Raw genomic sequence first — 12,528 nt, forward strand, 5'->3', positions numbered from 1 at the left:
GGCCAGGCAGAAGCAGGACACAACTCCTGCTAGTTCTGCAGTGTCGCTGGCATGCACCACACAGAAAGCTTGGCTCTGTGTGACACACATGCTCCACATGTGTAGAAATCTTTTTTTACCTGTTTTGGATGCAAGTGAATATGTCTGCAGGGAAAATTATTTCGGTCACAATAAATAGAGGCCTCCTGTGAAGAGCAGGATGGCAGGCAGCTCACTCTGACCCCTCTCAGTCCCGTAAATCACTGCATCACTCAGCCAGATTCAAATGAACTAAAATATTGGGTGATGGTCTAGCCTTTGCTGAAGCTGATGGCAGCTCTCTCACTGGCTTCACTGGGGGTAGGATTTTATCTATCACACTGCTAAATCACCAGAATAGCTTTTATCAATGAGATCTGTCTAGTCTTGGCTGAAATGTGCCTTACTGATTTTTAGAGCTGATGCCGGACAGTTAGTTTCAAAAGAGAGTAACAGGGAGTATGATCAAACACACTGCTCTGCCAGCACCAAGCATGTCGCTGCCCCTCTGCCATCAGAGGTGACCCTGCACTCAGGCACACCACATAACTGCACATGCAGCACTTCTTTAACTGTGCTCTATCAAAATGGTCTGACTTAGCTTAAAATTGCTTTTTTTGGTTAATTTTTTTAATATCAGATTGTTTTGGGTGGGTAGAGAAGCAGCTCTGTCTGTGGTTATCCTACAAGGTTGGAGGGGAGCTGTTTTCTCAGTCTCTCAGCTGCAGCAGAACAACATGTCTGACTAAAGGCTTATCTATAAGCAGTGATGTCATTGATTAACTCTGTAGGTATATCTTAGTCCCATTTAATATAATCGCTTGCTTGGGAAAAGCATATCCATAGAGCTATCCAAGATCAGTTAATGTGGTGCTTATAGTCAAACATCTGCTTTAATCTTTGTTAATTTTCAAGTCTAGATGAGATTCAAGGCTACCTAACCTGACTAGATCAGACCAGAAAACTTACAGGTTAGCTAAAGAACTCCTTGTAACTTGTTTAATCACGTATTTATATGCTGGGATTCTGACTGTGTCTGCCTATAGCCTTGAAGTCTTACCTAAAGTTGGGCCCCTGGGCACATCTGGGATACAAATGTAGCAACAAGGTCCCATTTCACTTGTAAGGGCTACTGAATAAGAAAGCTCAGCATTTACGCTCCACCTGACATCTTCAGAGTATTTCATAGATACGTGAGACTGGGGTCACTTTTACATTAGGTAGTAAGGGTTTTGATGAACTGCTCATTCAGCCATTCCTCTCCACCTCCCTTGGTCAAGCGATGGCTTCGGCTTCCTCCAAATGATCCTTTGGATTGGTTAGGCTCTTGGTTGGCTTTGCTGTTAAGTGTCTCCATGGAATGGATTTTACTTTTAATAATGTCTCATTAATGTCTTTAAAGAGGTTTATGGCTCAGCCTTATTCTCTGGGAGATTGACTATTCTCTGCTAATCTCCTATAGAAACATTGTTATGGTTCACACAGTATTTCAGTTAGTTCTCCTCAAGCTCTAGAGTCAAGTTAATTGGACACGATTGACCTATGTTAGAGAATTACTATTATATGAATAATATTAAGCAAAGGAAATAAGATCTTTCTGTACCTCAGAATATGCTGGGAGTTGTGGGGAGCGGCAGGAAATGGCAGCTCAAGAAGTGTGCAGACTGGCCCTAGGAACAGGGTTGATTTAGGGAATGGGGAAGTGCCTTGTAATAACTGAGGTTTGTAAAACCAACAGTTCTTTCTAAAGGAGAGCTAGATGGGGTGAAAATAGTCTTGAGTGTCTATAAGACGCAAAAGTACAAGAAAGAAGAGAAATAGATTGTGGCAGACCTGTAAGAGTGCTATTTTTGCTTTTTTTTTTAACAAACACTACACTGTCGTATAGCTACCAAAATCTGATTAAAGTAGTCAAGGAATAGATAGAGTGGGATTTCATCATAATACATTTGTGTTTCCAACTGGAAACTGCATGCTGAAGGCAGGTCCAGTACACTGAAAAAACGCTGAATGATTAATGGACATGACACTAGTCCACAAGACAAATACGAGCTTTGTAACATTACCAAGCAGCTCAAGACACAAAAACCCTGGAAGTGTTTTTGCAGAGCCGTTTTATGCAGAGCAGTTGAAACCCTGCTGCTAAATCCTGGAACTTTTGGGCACTGCTTCCCAATTTACTTTTACTCACTAACCCACTGGATGGGGTAAATCCTGGAATAAAATATCTATATGATAAAACCAGCCTATATTCCTTAGTACAAGGCTTTACAGTATTGCCATATTAAAATTGCCAGTCTCAAAACTTCTTCAGCTAAAGTAAACTTCCTGTGAAAACTATAGGTGTCAGCACTCAGTTTAAAAATGTGTAAGTATGTGCTTAACTCTACTGAGACGTGAAGTTTCACTGAGATCAGCAGCACTACTTAAGTAAAGTTACATTTGGAGGAGTGTCTTGAAGGTCAGGCCTCAAGTACGAAAGTACTTCAGATTCATATTGGCTGCTGGATAATACCAGCAGCAGGCACCTGGATTGCAGTACCAGTGACGTGATGTGATTTGCTATAGCAAATAATTATACTTCTATCTCATGGAAGACTGCGTTCTCTCTCTTAAACCTTAGGTATGTATTCAGACAGGGGAAAAAAGTTAGTGTGCCTAAAGTTTAAGTAGGCTTCTTATAATTACAAAGCCGGAGCCCAAGCTAATATGCAATCTGAATGTGTCCCCATTTTGATCTCTGTGGATCTGATTCTGCAGTCAGTCTTTCAAGGTGCACCTCTGATCCCTGCTGGACTGTGCAAGGAGTGATGCACTACTCTGGTTTCCTCAATTAGGAGTCCTTCTGTTCAGGAACTTAGTTCTGCAGCTGGAACTGGGATCACCAAAATCCAAAGATGGCTTTTGCAATTTGCAAGAACTGCAAAATCAGGCTCCTTGGGGCTAACGGACTTATTAAGGGGCAAGTGTTTATCTCTGCTCACCGGCACTCGATGAAACACTGGCCAATCTGATCCTGGAGAGTTTCCTTGATGTCAAGCCCCTCCGTTTCTCTCAGCTTGTCCTTGATGAATACTTCCTTGTGCCTCTCCTGGACCTCACCTTGCAGGACATTCATTTGCCCAGTATGCATCTGTGAAATACTTATTGCCTTTAAGTGAGGAGGTAGGCTCTAAAAATGACAAGAGGAGAAAAAAAAAGGTACGAATTAAAAGAAACTTAATATAAACCGGAATGCCAGGTTGACAGTGAACCCGAGCTTAAGCCTTAATTTATTTGCGGGAAGCCAGGAAAAAACTCTGCTCATAAAAAGCGCCTGGATGCACACAATGGTCTATTGTTAGAGTTTCAGCATTAATTAACAACATTGCAATGTACAAAAACAACCCTTCCAGCGTGGGATCCTGGGATCTCAGTGAGACAGGTGAGAAAGCTGCTGTTCTGCAAATGCCAACTTTATCCATGTCAGAAGGGTGCCAGAGATTTTTTTAATTGAATTTTCAAATGTTTGGACTTCCCATTGGTACTTTTTAATTAGCCAGTATTGTTTTTAATTTGTTCACTTAAATTTTCGTATGCACTACTTGGTCAGTGGTTTCCTGGTATTTTGTTGCAGCTGGTCATACTCCTATAGGAAATTAACTTCCCTTGAGGAACAACAACAACAGCAAAAGAATAAACAAACCCCCAAACACTATAATAAAAATCATAGCTCCCCAAGTTTCCCATGATTTGATAACCTTGGCAAGAAGGACTTCTAAGCCAGTTTAAAGTCTTACAATAATTTCTGCTTTGTGATTGATTTTACATGTGTACTTTGAGAGAGAAAAATGAAAGTCTTTCTGGTATGCAAATACAGAAGCATAAAAAAATACCATCTGTGTGGGTGGTCTGTAACTTTGCATTTTTAGTTTGCAATGGTTGATAAAGTTAAGATGTTCCCAGTGTTTTACAAGCTATTACTACCTTGTAAGTGTAGAGAAAAGTATATTTTAAAAATTAACTTGTAAATTAGCTTTGGTTTTTTTGCAATTCTAGAACAAAATATTTTCCCCACATACTTGGGGAAGTATTAATCATATTGTCTGACAGTGCATGTCAAATTTAAGAATGGAAAAAGAGGAGAAAATATGATAATCTGTTTTTGTAATATGGTGTTTCACACTTCAGAGTTAGTGACTCTGACATATAGGTGGCAGCATATGTGAACAAAAGCCTTAGGACTGTTGGTTTGCATGAAAAAAACCCTACACTATTCTGCTCTGGCCTTCCACCTTCAAAATGTATAGAATTGTCCTTAAATCAGCACATCTCAGACTAATTTAGTAATATGTTCTCCTCGCTCTGGTGATGTATTTTCTAGTGTGCTCCAAGTCCTAATTCCAGAGGTCTCCCGCAAAGACAAAAAAGCTTCTATCAAAGGTTTGGACAGCTTATATTTAAGATCTGTTATTTGGTGTTTTTCCATGCTTCGACCAGGTTCCAAAAATCACTAACAAGTGCCAAGCAAATTTGGTTTCAGAAAGTACACAGCGGGACTGCACACTATCCAAAGTAAGCGCAGAGGCCCTGTTTAGGAAAGCAATTTACTGCCTTCCCTGCATCTGCAATGTGTGACTTGCACTATGCAAAAGGAATTGGTCAAGGCCACCAGTGAGAAAATACTTAGGAGGAAACAAGAGCAGCATGCTTTTGAAAGGTGGCTGCACATGCTCTCTTCCTGAATATATGACCCAAAACGTTGCCTTTCACCCTGAGATGATACCTTCACTCATGTTTCACTTCCAATAGAAGTCAAGTGTTTCCAATCTTCACCTTCACCAGGACCTATTTTTAAGTATGGCACAGCTAATATTAACACTATTTATTTGTATTTCACCTGGATTTCACCGTTGTCTGCCTTACTAATATTAAATGAACCTCAGAATAGCCAGATATGATGATGCTTTCTCAGGGCTCATTTGGAAACCAGAGGAGGACCCATGAGGCTTGCTTCCCAGATTGAGATCTAGAAACAAGATCCATTTCCCTCAGGCAATTTCCCACTCAACTTTTGCTTCACTACAGTAATGCTCAAGGGACTGTTTTTCTGAGAAGTTCCCATCAGAGTACTACTGCCTAGAGGTATTGGTTGCAAGGCTGCTACTGAAAAGATGGGCCAGCTAGAGCCAACACAACTCTTCCATGTCTTTGTATATGCCATAGCACAGTCTGAACAGACACTGTGTTACACACAGAAGACCTACTAGATTTCCTAACTAGATGCTCACCAGGGGAAGCTGGGGAAGGGCTGTTTAATTTAGAAATACGTTTTCCAGTGAAAACCTGCTGAAGATATGTGAAAAGGGATAAGGGAAATAAATTTGGGAGCACAAGAAAGGGACTGAACAAGTATTTCCATGAGCAAAGGTAGTTGTGAATGCTGAAGATGTCCTACTGGGTGGGCAGAAGGCCTCCCCTCCCGTCTCCTTTGGGAAGTGACAGAACCCATATTCAAGCCTAGGCAACTGCGGTGCGAGGGGCACAAGGATATCTCCAGCTTTAGTGAGGCTGATCTGCAGCTGATGCAGGAAGACAGGCTCCTCTACAGGATGCAGCTGAATGTTTAAGTGTGAAATGTTGTGAGAGAACTCACCAGATGAACAGCTTATTGGTGCTGGGATGGGGCAGTTCCCCCTCCACCACTCCCTTCTCCTGTACAGGCTCTGGCACTCACCTCACCATGTGGTGAACCAGTTCAGCTCTCCAAGAAGTGGAAAATAATCCCTTTTATCTTTTCTCCCCCTCCCACCTCATCAGGTTAATTGTCTCCCAGTATAACAAGGTCAATCAGCCAGCCAAGGAGGCAGCTGAGGGCCAGAGCCATAGCAAGGGAAGTGGTGGGTGAGCATGGGACCAGAACAACGTGGAGAGCAGGATGGCCTGTGCAGCAGCACAGATAGGAGAGCTCCTCTTCACTATCTCTGAACCTTTCCTCTGTTCAGCTCCTCCTCTGAACTGCTCTCCATCGAGTTCCGAGGGAGCCTTTGGTGACCAGCTACTTGTCACTGCGAATTTACTATCAGCATACCTTTCATCATGTACCAAAGCCAGACAAGGTAAGAACTGTTTGAACTGGCAAGAACGTGCCCACATGAGCAAGACCAGAAGTAGGAGATTCTTATCTCTAAGTGCATTAATACAGACCATACCTACATTTGAGTCATGAAGCTGATGTGGACACCATGCAGGTAGCTCTAAACCAGCTGGCTCAGATGCTGATAGCAACAGGGCTGCAGAACATGGTCTGGTCTGCAAAACCCAGCCAAGTCCTGAGTAAATATTTGTGCAGCTACCTGTCTGAGCCACCATACAGTTATCAATCTACCCGCTGATACTAGTTTATGAGCTGCACTCAAAGCCCTAAGGCTGAAGTACAGACATAACCTTGTAGAACAGCTTATGAAAAGAAGCTCTGTTGTATTTGTCCTTCATGTTTTTTTCATTTTCTTTTCCAAAGACTGTTTTACTACAAGAAAAGAAAAGAAACAGGAACCGCTTCTACCAACAAGAGTCCAGCTACCCACCTTCAGTAACCCACTAAAGAAAAGAATGAAAGAGAAAGGGAAAGCTGGTAAGACTATATGCTCATTTGACTGTCTTTTTTCCAATCCTATCGATTTCTTTTTATTAATATTTTCTAAATTAAGGTACGTGGAAAAGGGTTTATTTACATAGAGGAAAAGGCCATTGCTGATGTGAAATGTGCTGTTGCTTAATTGCTTCCATCGCTGGGAAAGTGGAGCTGGCTCAGACCTAGATGGCCAGATAAGCTGGGGAGGAGGGTAGGCGTTGGAGAGGAGCCAAGAAGATAGGATGACATGGCAGGTACAAAAAGACGCTCGATCTGAGCGGGAGTTGGCGCTGCCAGGCAAGCTGTTGCGATGAGTAGCAGGGAGATACGTTAATAACAAATGACATCCTTTGAAGTTAGCCTAGCGGTGGACAGACAGTTGCCAAACCAGGGCTCCTCCTGTAGTGCAAAAGCTTTGGCAATAACATGCTCCAGCTCAGATGTGCAAGGGAGAGTATGAAATGAAGAGCAGAGCTGGCTGTGATAAATGAGTCCTGAAGGATTTGTGGCCGTCTAATGCGGAACACACGCAGCGCACCCTGTTTGAGTGAAGACCAGGAGGCCGATGCATGTCAGGAGCTGAAGGCTGGCTTCTGTTCTGGGGGAGGAGGCAAGCGCTGAACAGCAGTGAGGAAATCATGCCAAGGTTATTTGACTTTTAAGTAAAACATTTTTAAGTAAAACATTACAGGTGAACGTACAACTGGCCTGACTTTCCATTCTATTACTTTGACATCAATACAGTTACATCAATAAAAAATGAACTGGACTTGAGGAAAACATGAGGAAACAATGAGGAAATATCAAAAGAGCTTATGTGTACGTGGGCTAACAAGTGAAATGGAGACTATCTTAAAAACCGCTTCCTTGGCCTATAAGAACTGATCTAAGTGTACTAAAGAGTGTGAACGATCAAGAAAAGGAATTGGTTGGTAGAGCATAGGTAGAAAGTGAGAAGGTGAACTAGATAAAAGTTGAGTGTGGAGGCAGTCTTGGGTCTTCAGAGACAGAGTCTATATGACAGCCCTGGTGGAGTTTGTGTTCTCTTTTCAAGGAGTGACTTCAGAAGAAAGTATGCCTGAAAAAGGTTTGGCCATCTGAGGATGCAAGAGAAAATAGGTACTGAAATGGCAGAAAGAGTGCCAAGACAGATGGTCAGTGTGAGAGGATGGTTTCAAACAGCTCCAGCCGAGGAATGCCTTCCTGCTGGCCAGTCTTTGACCTGTGCCTTCTAGTATCGTAGATCAGCTCTCCATGTGCCCACATTCTTGTTCTGGAGCTCTAAACAGTTATACTGAGACAATATGATGAGTGCTGCTTTTATAGCCCTCTATACTTAATGTGCACTTTAAGGAAGACAAAAGCCAATTTATTTCTAACATCACTTCTCTCGGCATCTCTAATGTTCCTGCTTTTGAATCAAAGGGAGGCATTCTACAGTAAGACACTAATAAATAGCTTTTCCTTGGGGGAAGAAGCATTTTCCCATCTTTAAGAAATTTCTTTGGCCATGTGAAATTCAAATTTGTTAACTTGCCCTACAAACAGCAACTCATTTAGAAACAAATTACAAATATTAGATGGAGACAGTGAACTTGATAATGCAATGCTGCCACATCAGTTGTAGAATAATGCATCTTAATGAAGGCTTCCCATGTGAATAAACCATTATATTTACAAGCTTTTCACAGTTAATGACCCAGAACTGGATAACGAAACTCACATTTTTAGTGTGGTCCTCTGTCAGCAAAAGTATACATATTAATAATTGATGTTGCTGTAAAAATAGGACATAATATGAAGATTCCTGATTTTGTGGGAAAATAGGACTACATGGTCCATTAACTTAAAATGCTTATCTAATGTTTGATGGGCTTTGTCTTTAAAATCCTTGTTTAAATTAATAAGGCAAAATGGACATTTGTCTAAAAGAGAATTTTATTCCAACTCATCAGTCACAAGTATGCTGATGAGACCTCTGTTTGATTCTTCTGTTCTTAGCTCCTTCTCTGCCTATCCTCCCCAAAGTAAATTTAGGTTTTATGAAAGTGGAAGACCCACCAGCAGAAGGAAGGAAGAAGTTCCCTGCACTCCCAGGTAAGCCAAGGTGATGAAAGGCTCTGTACGTTTTCCCTTTACGACTTCAGAACTCAATTGCATAGATCACTTTTTCCTAGCTTGAAAAGCCTGCCTTTCTGCTTAGTCAGCTCAACAGCTCTTTCCAACACAGACTGCTTTATTGTTCATTATAAAACACTTAGAGGTGTGCAGGCTGGCTGAACATGCTTAAGGCTACAGTTCTACATATAGGAGGCCCCATGCTGTGGAACTAACTGCTCTTCAATTGTTCCATTACGACTACACTTACAAGGAAAGATAGCCTTCATTTCAATGAAATAAATACATTTCATTTTACTTCACGTTTTAAGGCTAACATTCATAGTATGCCTGAAAGGTAGATTTACTGCAGTTTTTATTACTGGGTAGTTAATTTAGGACAACTTCTTTTCTTTGACCTGAAACAGCACAGCTGAAACACACACTGAATGGTTTTATGGGACTTCTTCAGTAAATGTTCTGCTACAGACAGTATTGTCCATAATTATAATCTTTTGAAAGATGTAGTAGTTGTGTAGCATTTTGCTGTAGATTGCTCATTTTCAGAAGTAGGATAGCTTGCTTCTCTGAAGGGCTTTATTTCCTAAGGAAAGTAAGTATTTTTAATGGTAATTTATCTTCACCAGTAGTGAAAGTGAGATTTTCTTACATTTGGACTACACGGTCAAGTAACTCCTTATTAGCAGACTAAAGGAATTTACCACCTCAGCAACTGAGGTCCTGTTCTTTACTCATGACTGTTCTACTGAATTTTAAATGGTGATCCAAGTTCTCTTTTAAAAGTTTGATATCGGAGTTGGCCACGTCCTTGCTTTCTCATTTCCTCAATGTATTTTGTCTGGCTGCAGGAAGAATGTATTTTAATGACATCTCTTGTCTTATGAAGATTGTATTCATAGGTTCCATGGTACACAAATGGTGATAGCCACATCAATTATATGGCTGAATTCCTAAATTAGGCACAAAAAAGGAACAACTAAGCAAAATATATTGCATTCATTAAAGCTTCCCTACTATATGATTCACTTCAATGGCTTTGCCAATTAAAGTAATTGTCATATGCATTCAAACAAAGCATTTGTAGTAAGAGGCCTTGTTAGAAAAATATTGAAAATGGCTGTTTTACAGATTTATGTGTTATATATAAAAAAAATATTGACATGCAACACTTTAATAAGACGAAATAAAATTTCAAGTGAAGAAAACATTTATATTCATGACCATATAAGTTTATATAGTTTTGGTTAGGTTTATTTCCGATATTATACCTGGGCATGCTGTCAAAATTCTACCAAAAATGGCAAGTATGTTTTGGACTCTGAAAGGCAGTGATTTCATTGTTAGTGTGACTCCAGCCAATGAAAGCCAAATTAAGTGGGCTTCTTGCTTCCCAGCATCTTTCTATTTCAAAAATAAGCAGGTTTAAAATTTTTATTGAAAACAGGACAGATTAATTATCACTGTTTAGATGTATACGTATGCCTGGTGAAATAATGTATAACTTTGTGCGGACATCTAAATGTCATCTAGGCTGCAAGTAAAACAAAAGTAACTTTAATCTTATGCTTGCTAAAAACAGGCCTGGTGTATACCACTACTGTAACTGCCCACTTTGAAGAGCTGAAGAAATATTTTAAACTTCACTTACTTATGGAGTTTGCAATTTGTTAAATCCAATATAATATTTATTTAGTCGTAGTCTAATGTTTACACAGAAGGCTATTCTGGGAAATGCTAATTTTTTTTCTGACTGGATGAAGTGAATTATATTTATCAGGAATTCAAAGAACACGGAATGTTTGGCAGACTGTTTTCTCAGATATAAATAAAAGCATTATCCAAGACAACGTGCCTAAATTAGAGTATGTTTAAAAGAGGTAAGAAGGAGAGAACAGTGTTTTTATTTAAGACCACATAGATCCTTTCATGTGAAAAGGATATAGAAGAAGGAAGAACAGTGGAAATACTATGTGAGAAAATCATAGATCGGCATGTATTGTGCCACTAACTCTTTGGTGAGGGCTGAAATTACGGAATAGAGCAATGAGAGCTGTGTAGCTATAAACCAATAGATGTATCTGTGAGATAAGACGGTGTTTACATGTATGCATGCCCAAAGCAGGCAGGGCTCAGTCCTGTAAATTGTTTAAGCATGTAGTGCACTTGGCTCCAATGGGATTTTTTACTTGTGCTCATTAAGTGAAAACATGAGCAAGGGGATGTCCAGGCCTTGGGAGCACTCCTGCCTCGAAGTTGCAACAGTAGGCTGAGCCCCTAAATTGGGATGGATTTTGTCTTGTCTTTTTGTATTCCTTGTTCCTAGGCTCCTCCTACTCTTCCATAAATCAGTCTGATTGTAAACTGTTTATCCTAACATTTTATGTTAAAACCAGCTTTTCCTCTTTCTAGTAGCCTGTGTTCTGAGATTGTAAGTATTACTTCCTGCAGGGTCTACCCTGTTAGGAGAGTCTGTTAGCGAGAGTGCTGAGTGTGGATCCATTATTAGGCTTGGACTGTTTTGCACCACCCTGAGACAAAGCAGTTGCCAAAAACCAGTTCACACATTCAGTTACACTAGGCTGATAGCTAGTTTGCACCGCAGCAAAATGAAACAATCACAGCAACCTCTAACTGTGGTGTTTAATGACAGGGAACTGATGCCAGAAACAGACAAGTAGAATTACGAACTAGTTTAAAAACTGGAAAAATGGTACATTATAATTGGGCTGCAATGGTAAAATAGTCAGTGCAAGAAAATACAGGTTTGTTTGGACAGCACATGCATGTTTTCAAGATGTTTTAATGTATTTTTTTGCAACATCAGTGTGGTCGGTGTGGCTTAAACACAGACCTATGCCTGGAACGTTGGTTATGGTGGTCATGCTGGAGCTGGCAGTAAACAGCCCTGTGGCAGCAATGTGAGGAAGATCAGGAAACAGGTCAGGATACAGTTATCAAGATATATGTGCTCTTAGTGAGGCTTGCTTCTCTTTACAAATTAAACCGGTATTGCAAGTTGTGATTTATCAGAGATTTAGAAAAACATGTGCTGAGGGAATCATGCTGTTTCTGCAATTAAGCTTTAATAAATAATAATAATAATGAGCCTTTACTTTTGAGCCAAGAAAAATCTCTAGAACATAGGCTTCTACTCTGTCATCAAACAAAAGATGAAACAGAATCAAATTCCAGAAGAGATACATAAATTTTTCTGAAGTAAGTAGACAGTAAAGAAAACAATACTGAATTAAGTAAAAGACTGGACAATTCCTGGTCTTTGCATGTATTTCCATACTTTTTTGGCCAACACAACTGAATTTTTTAAAAAAAAAAATCATTATTCAGAACTTCAAATGGACCAGCTCTTTTTGCAAAGCAGTCTTTATATGAAAATAACATAGAATTTTAAAAACAGCTCCAATTATAAGAGAAGTTATATTTATTGCAGTAAAAGTCAAGTCTCCTTTGGGATGAACTTGGAGTAATGGATGGCTAGGTCTTCTAATTTATCTAAGTCGTGCAGCATTAGAAAAGCAAATTCAACATATTTACACATGAAGATCTGTGGTCATTTTTTAGAGGGCTGACATGATCATACATCAAAGGGACTTGACCTTTGGAGCTCACTGCCTATCTATCAGTGTGAACCAATGCCTGCTTGCCACTCACTTCCTTTGGAGACCGTGGAAGGGAATGCAGTATGAAAAGTAAAAGGGAAACACAAATGGGGAATATAAAAACACTGGAAAGATGAACAGGGTTTTTTTATTTAGAGGTAT

The 12,528-nt window shown here is 40.1% G+C and overlaps 1 protein-coding gene across 1 annotated transcript in view; it reads right to left on the reverse strand.

Annotated features, from left to right (window-relative positions):
* IQCA1 (IQ motif containing with AAA domain 1) overlaps positions 1 to 12,528 on the reverse strand; it is a 102,404-nt gene that overhangs the window by 80,705 nt on the left and 9,171 nt on the right. Inside the window, exon 6 of the mRNA XM_009320845.1 lies at positions 3,003 to 3,190. Within this exon, the coding sequence (XP_009319120.1) occupies positions 3,003 to 3,190 (188 nt within the window). The remainder of the gene's footprint in view (positions 1 to 3,002; positions 3,191 to 12,528) is intronic.

Source organism: Pygoscelis adeliae, unplaced genomic scaffold, assembly GCF_000699105.1.
Source record: "Pygoscelis adeliae isolate BGI_AS28 unplaced genomic scaffold, ASM69910v1 Scaffold63, whole genome shotgun sequence".
NCBI lineage: Eukaryota > Metazoa > Chordata > Aves > Sphenisciformes > Spheniscidae > Pygoscelis > Pygoscelis adeliae.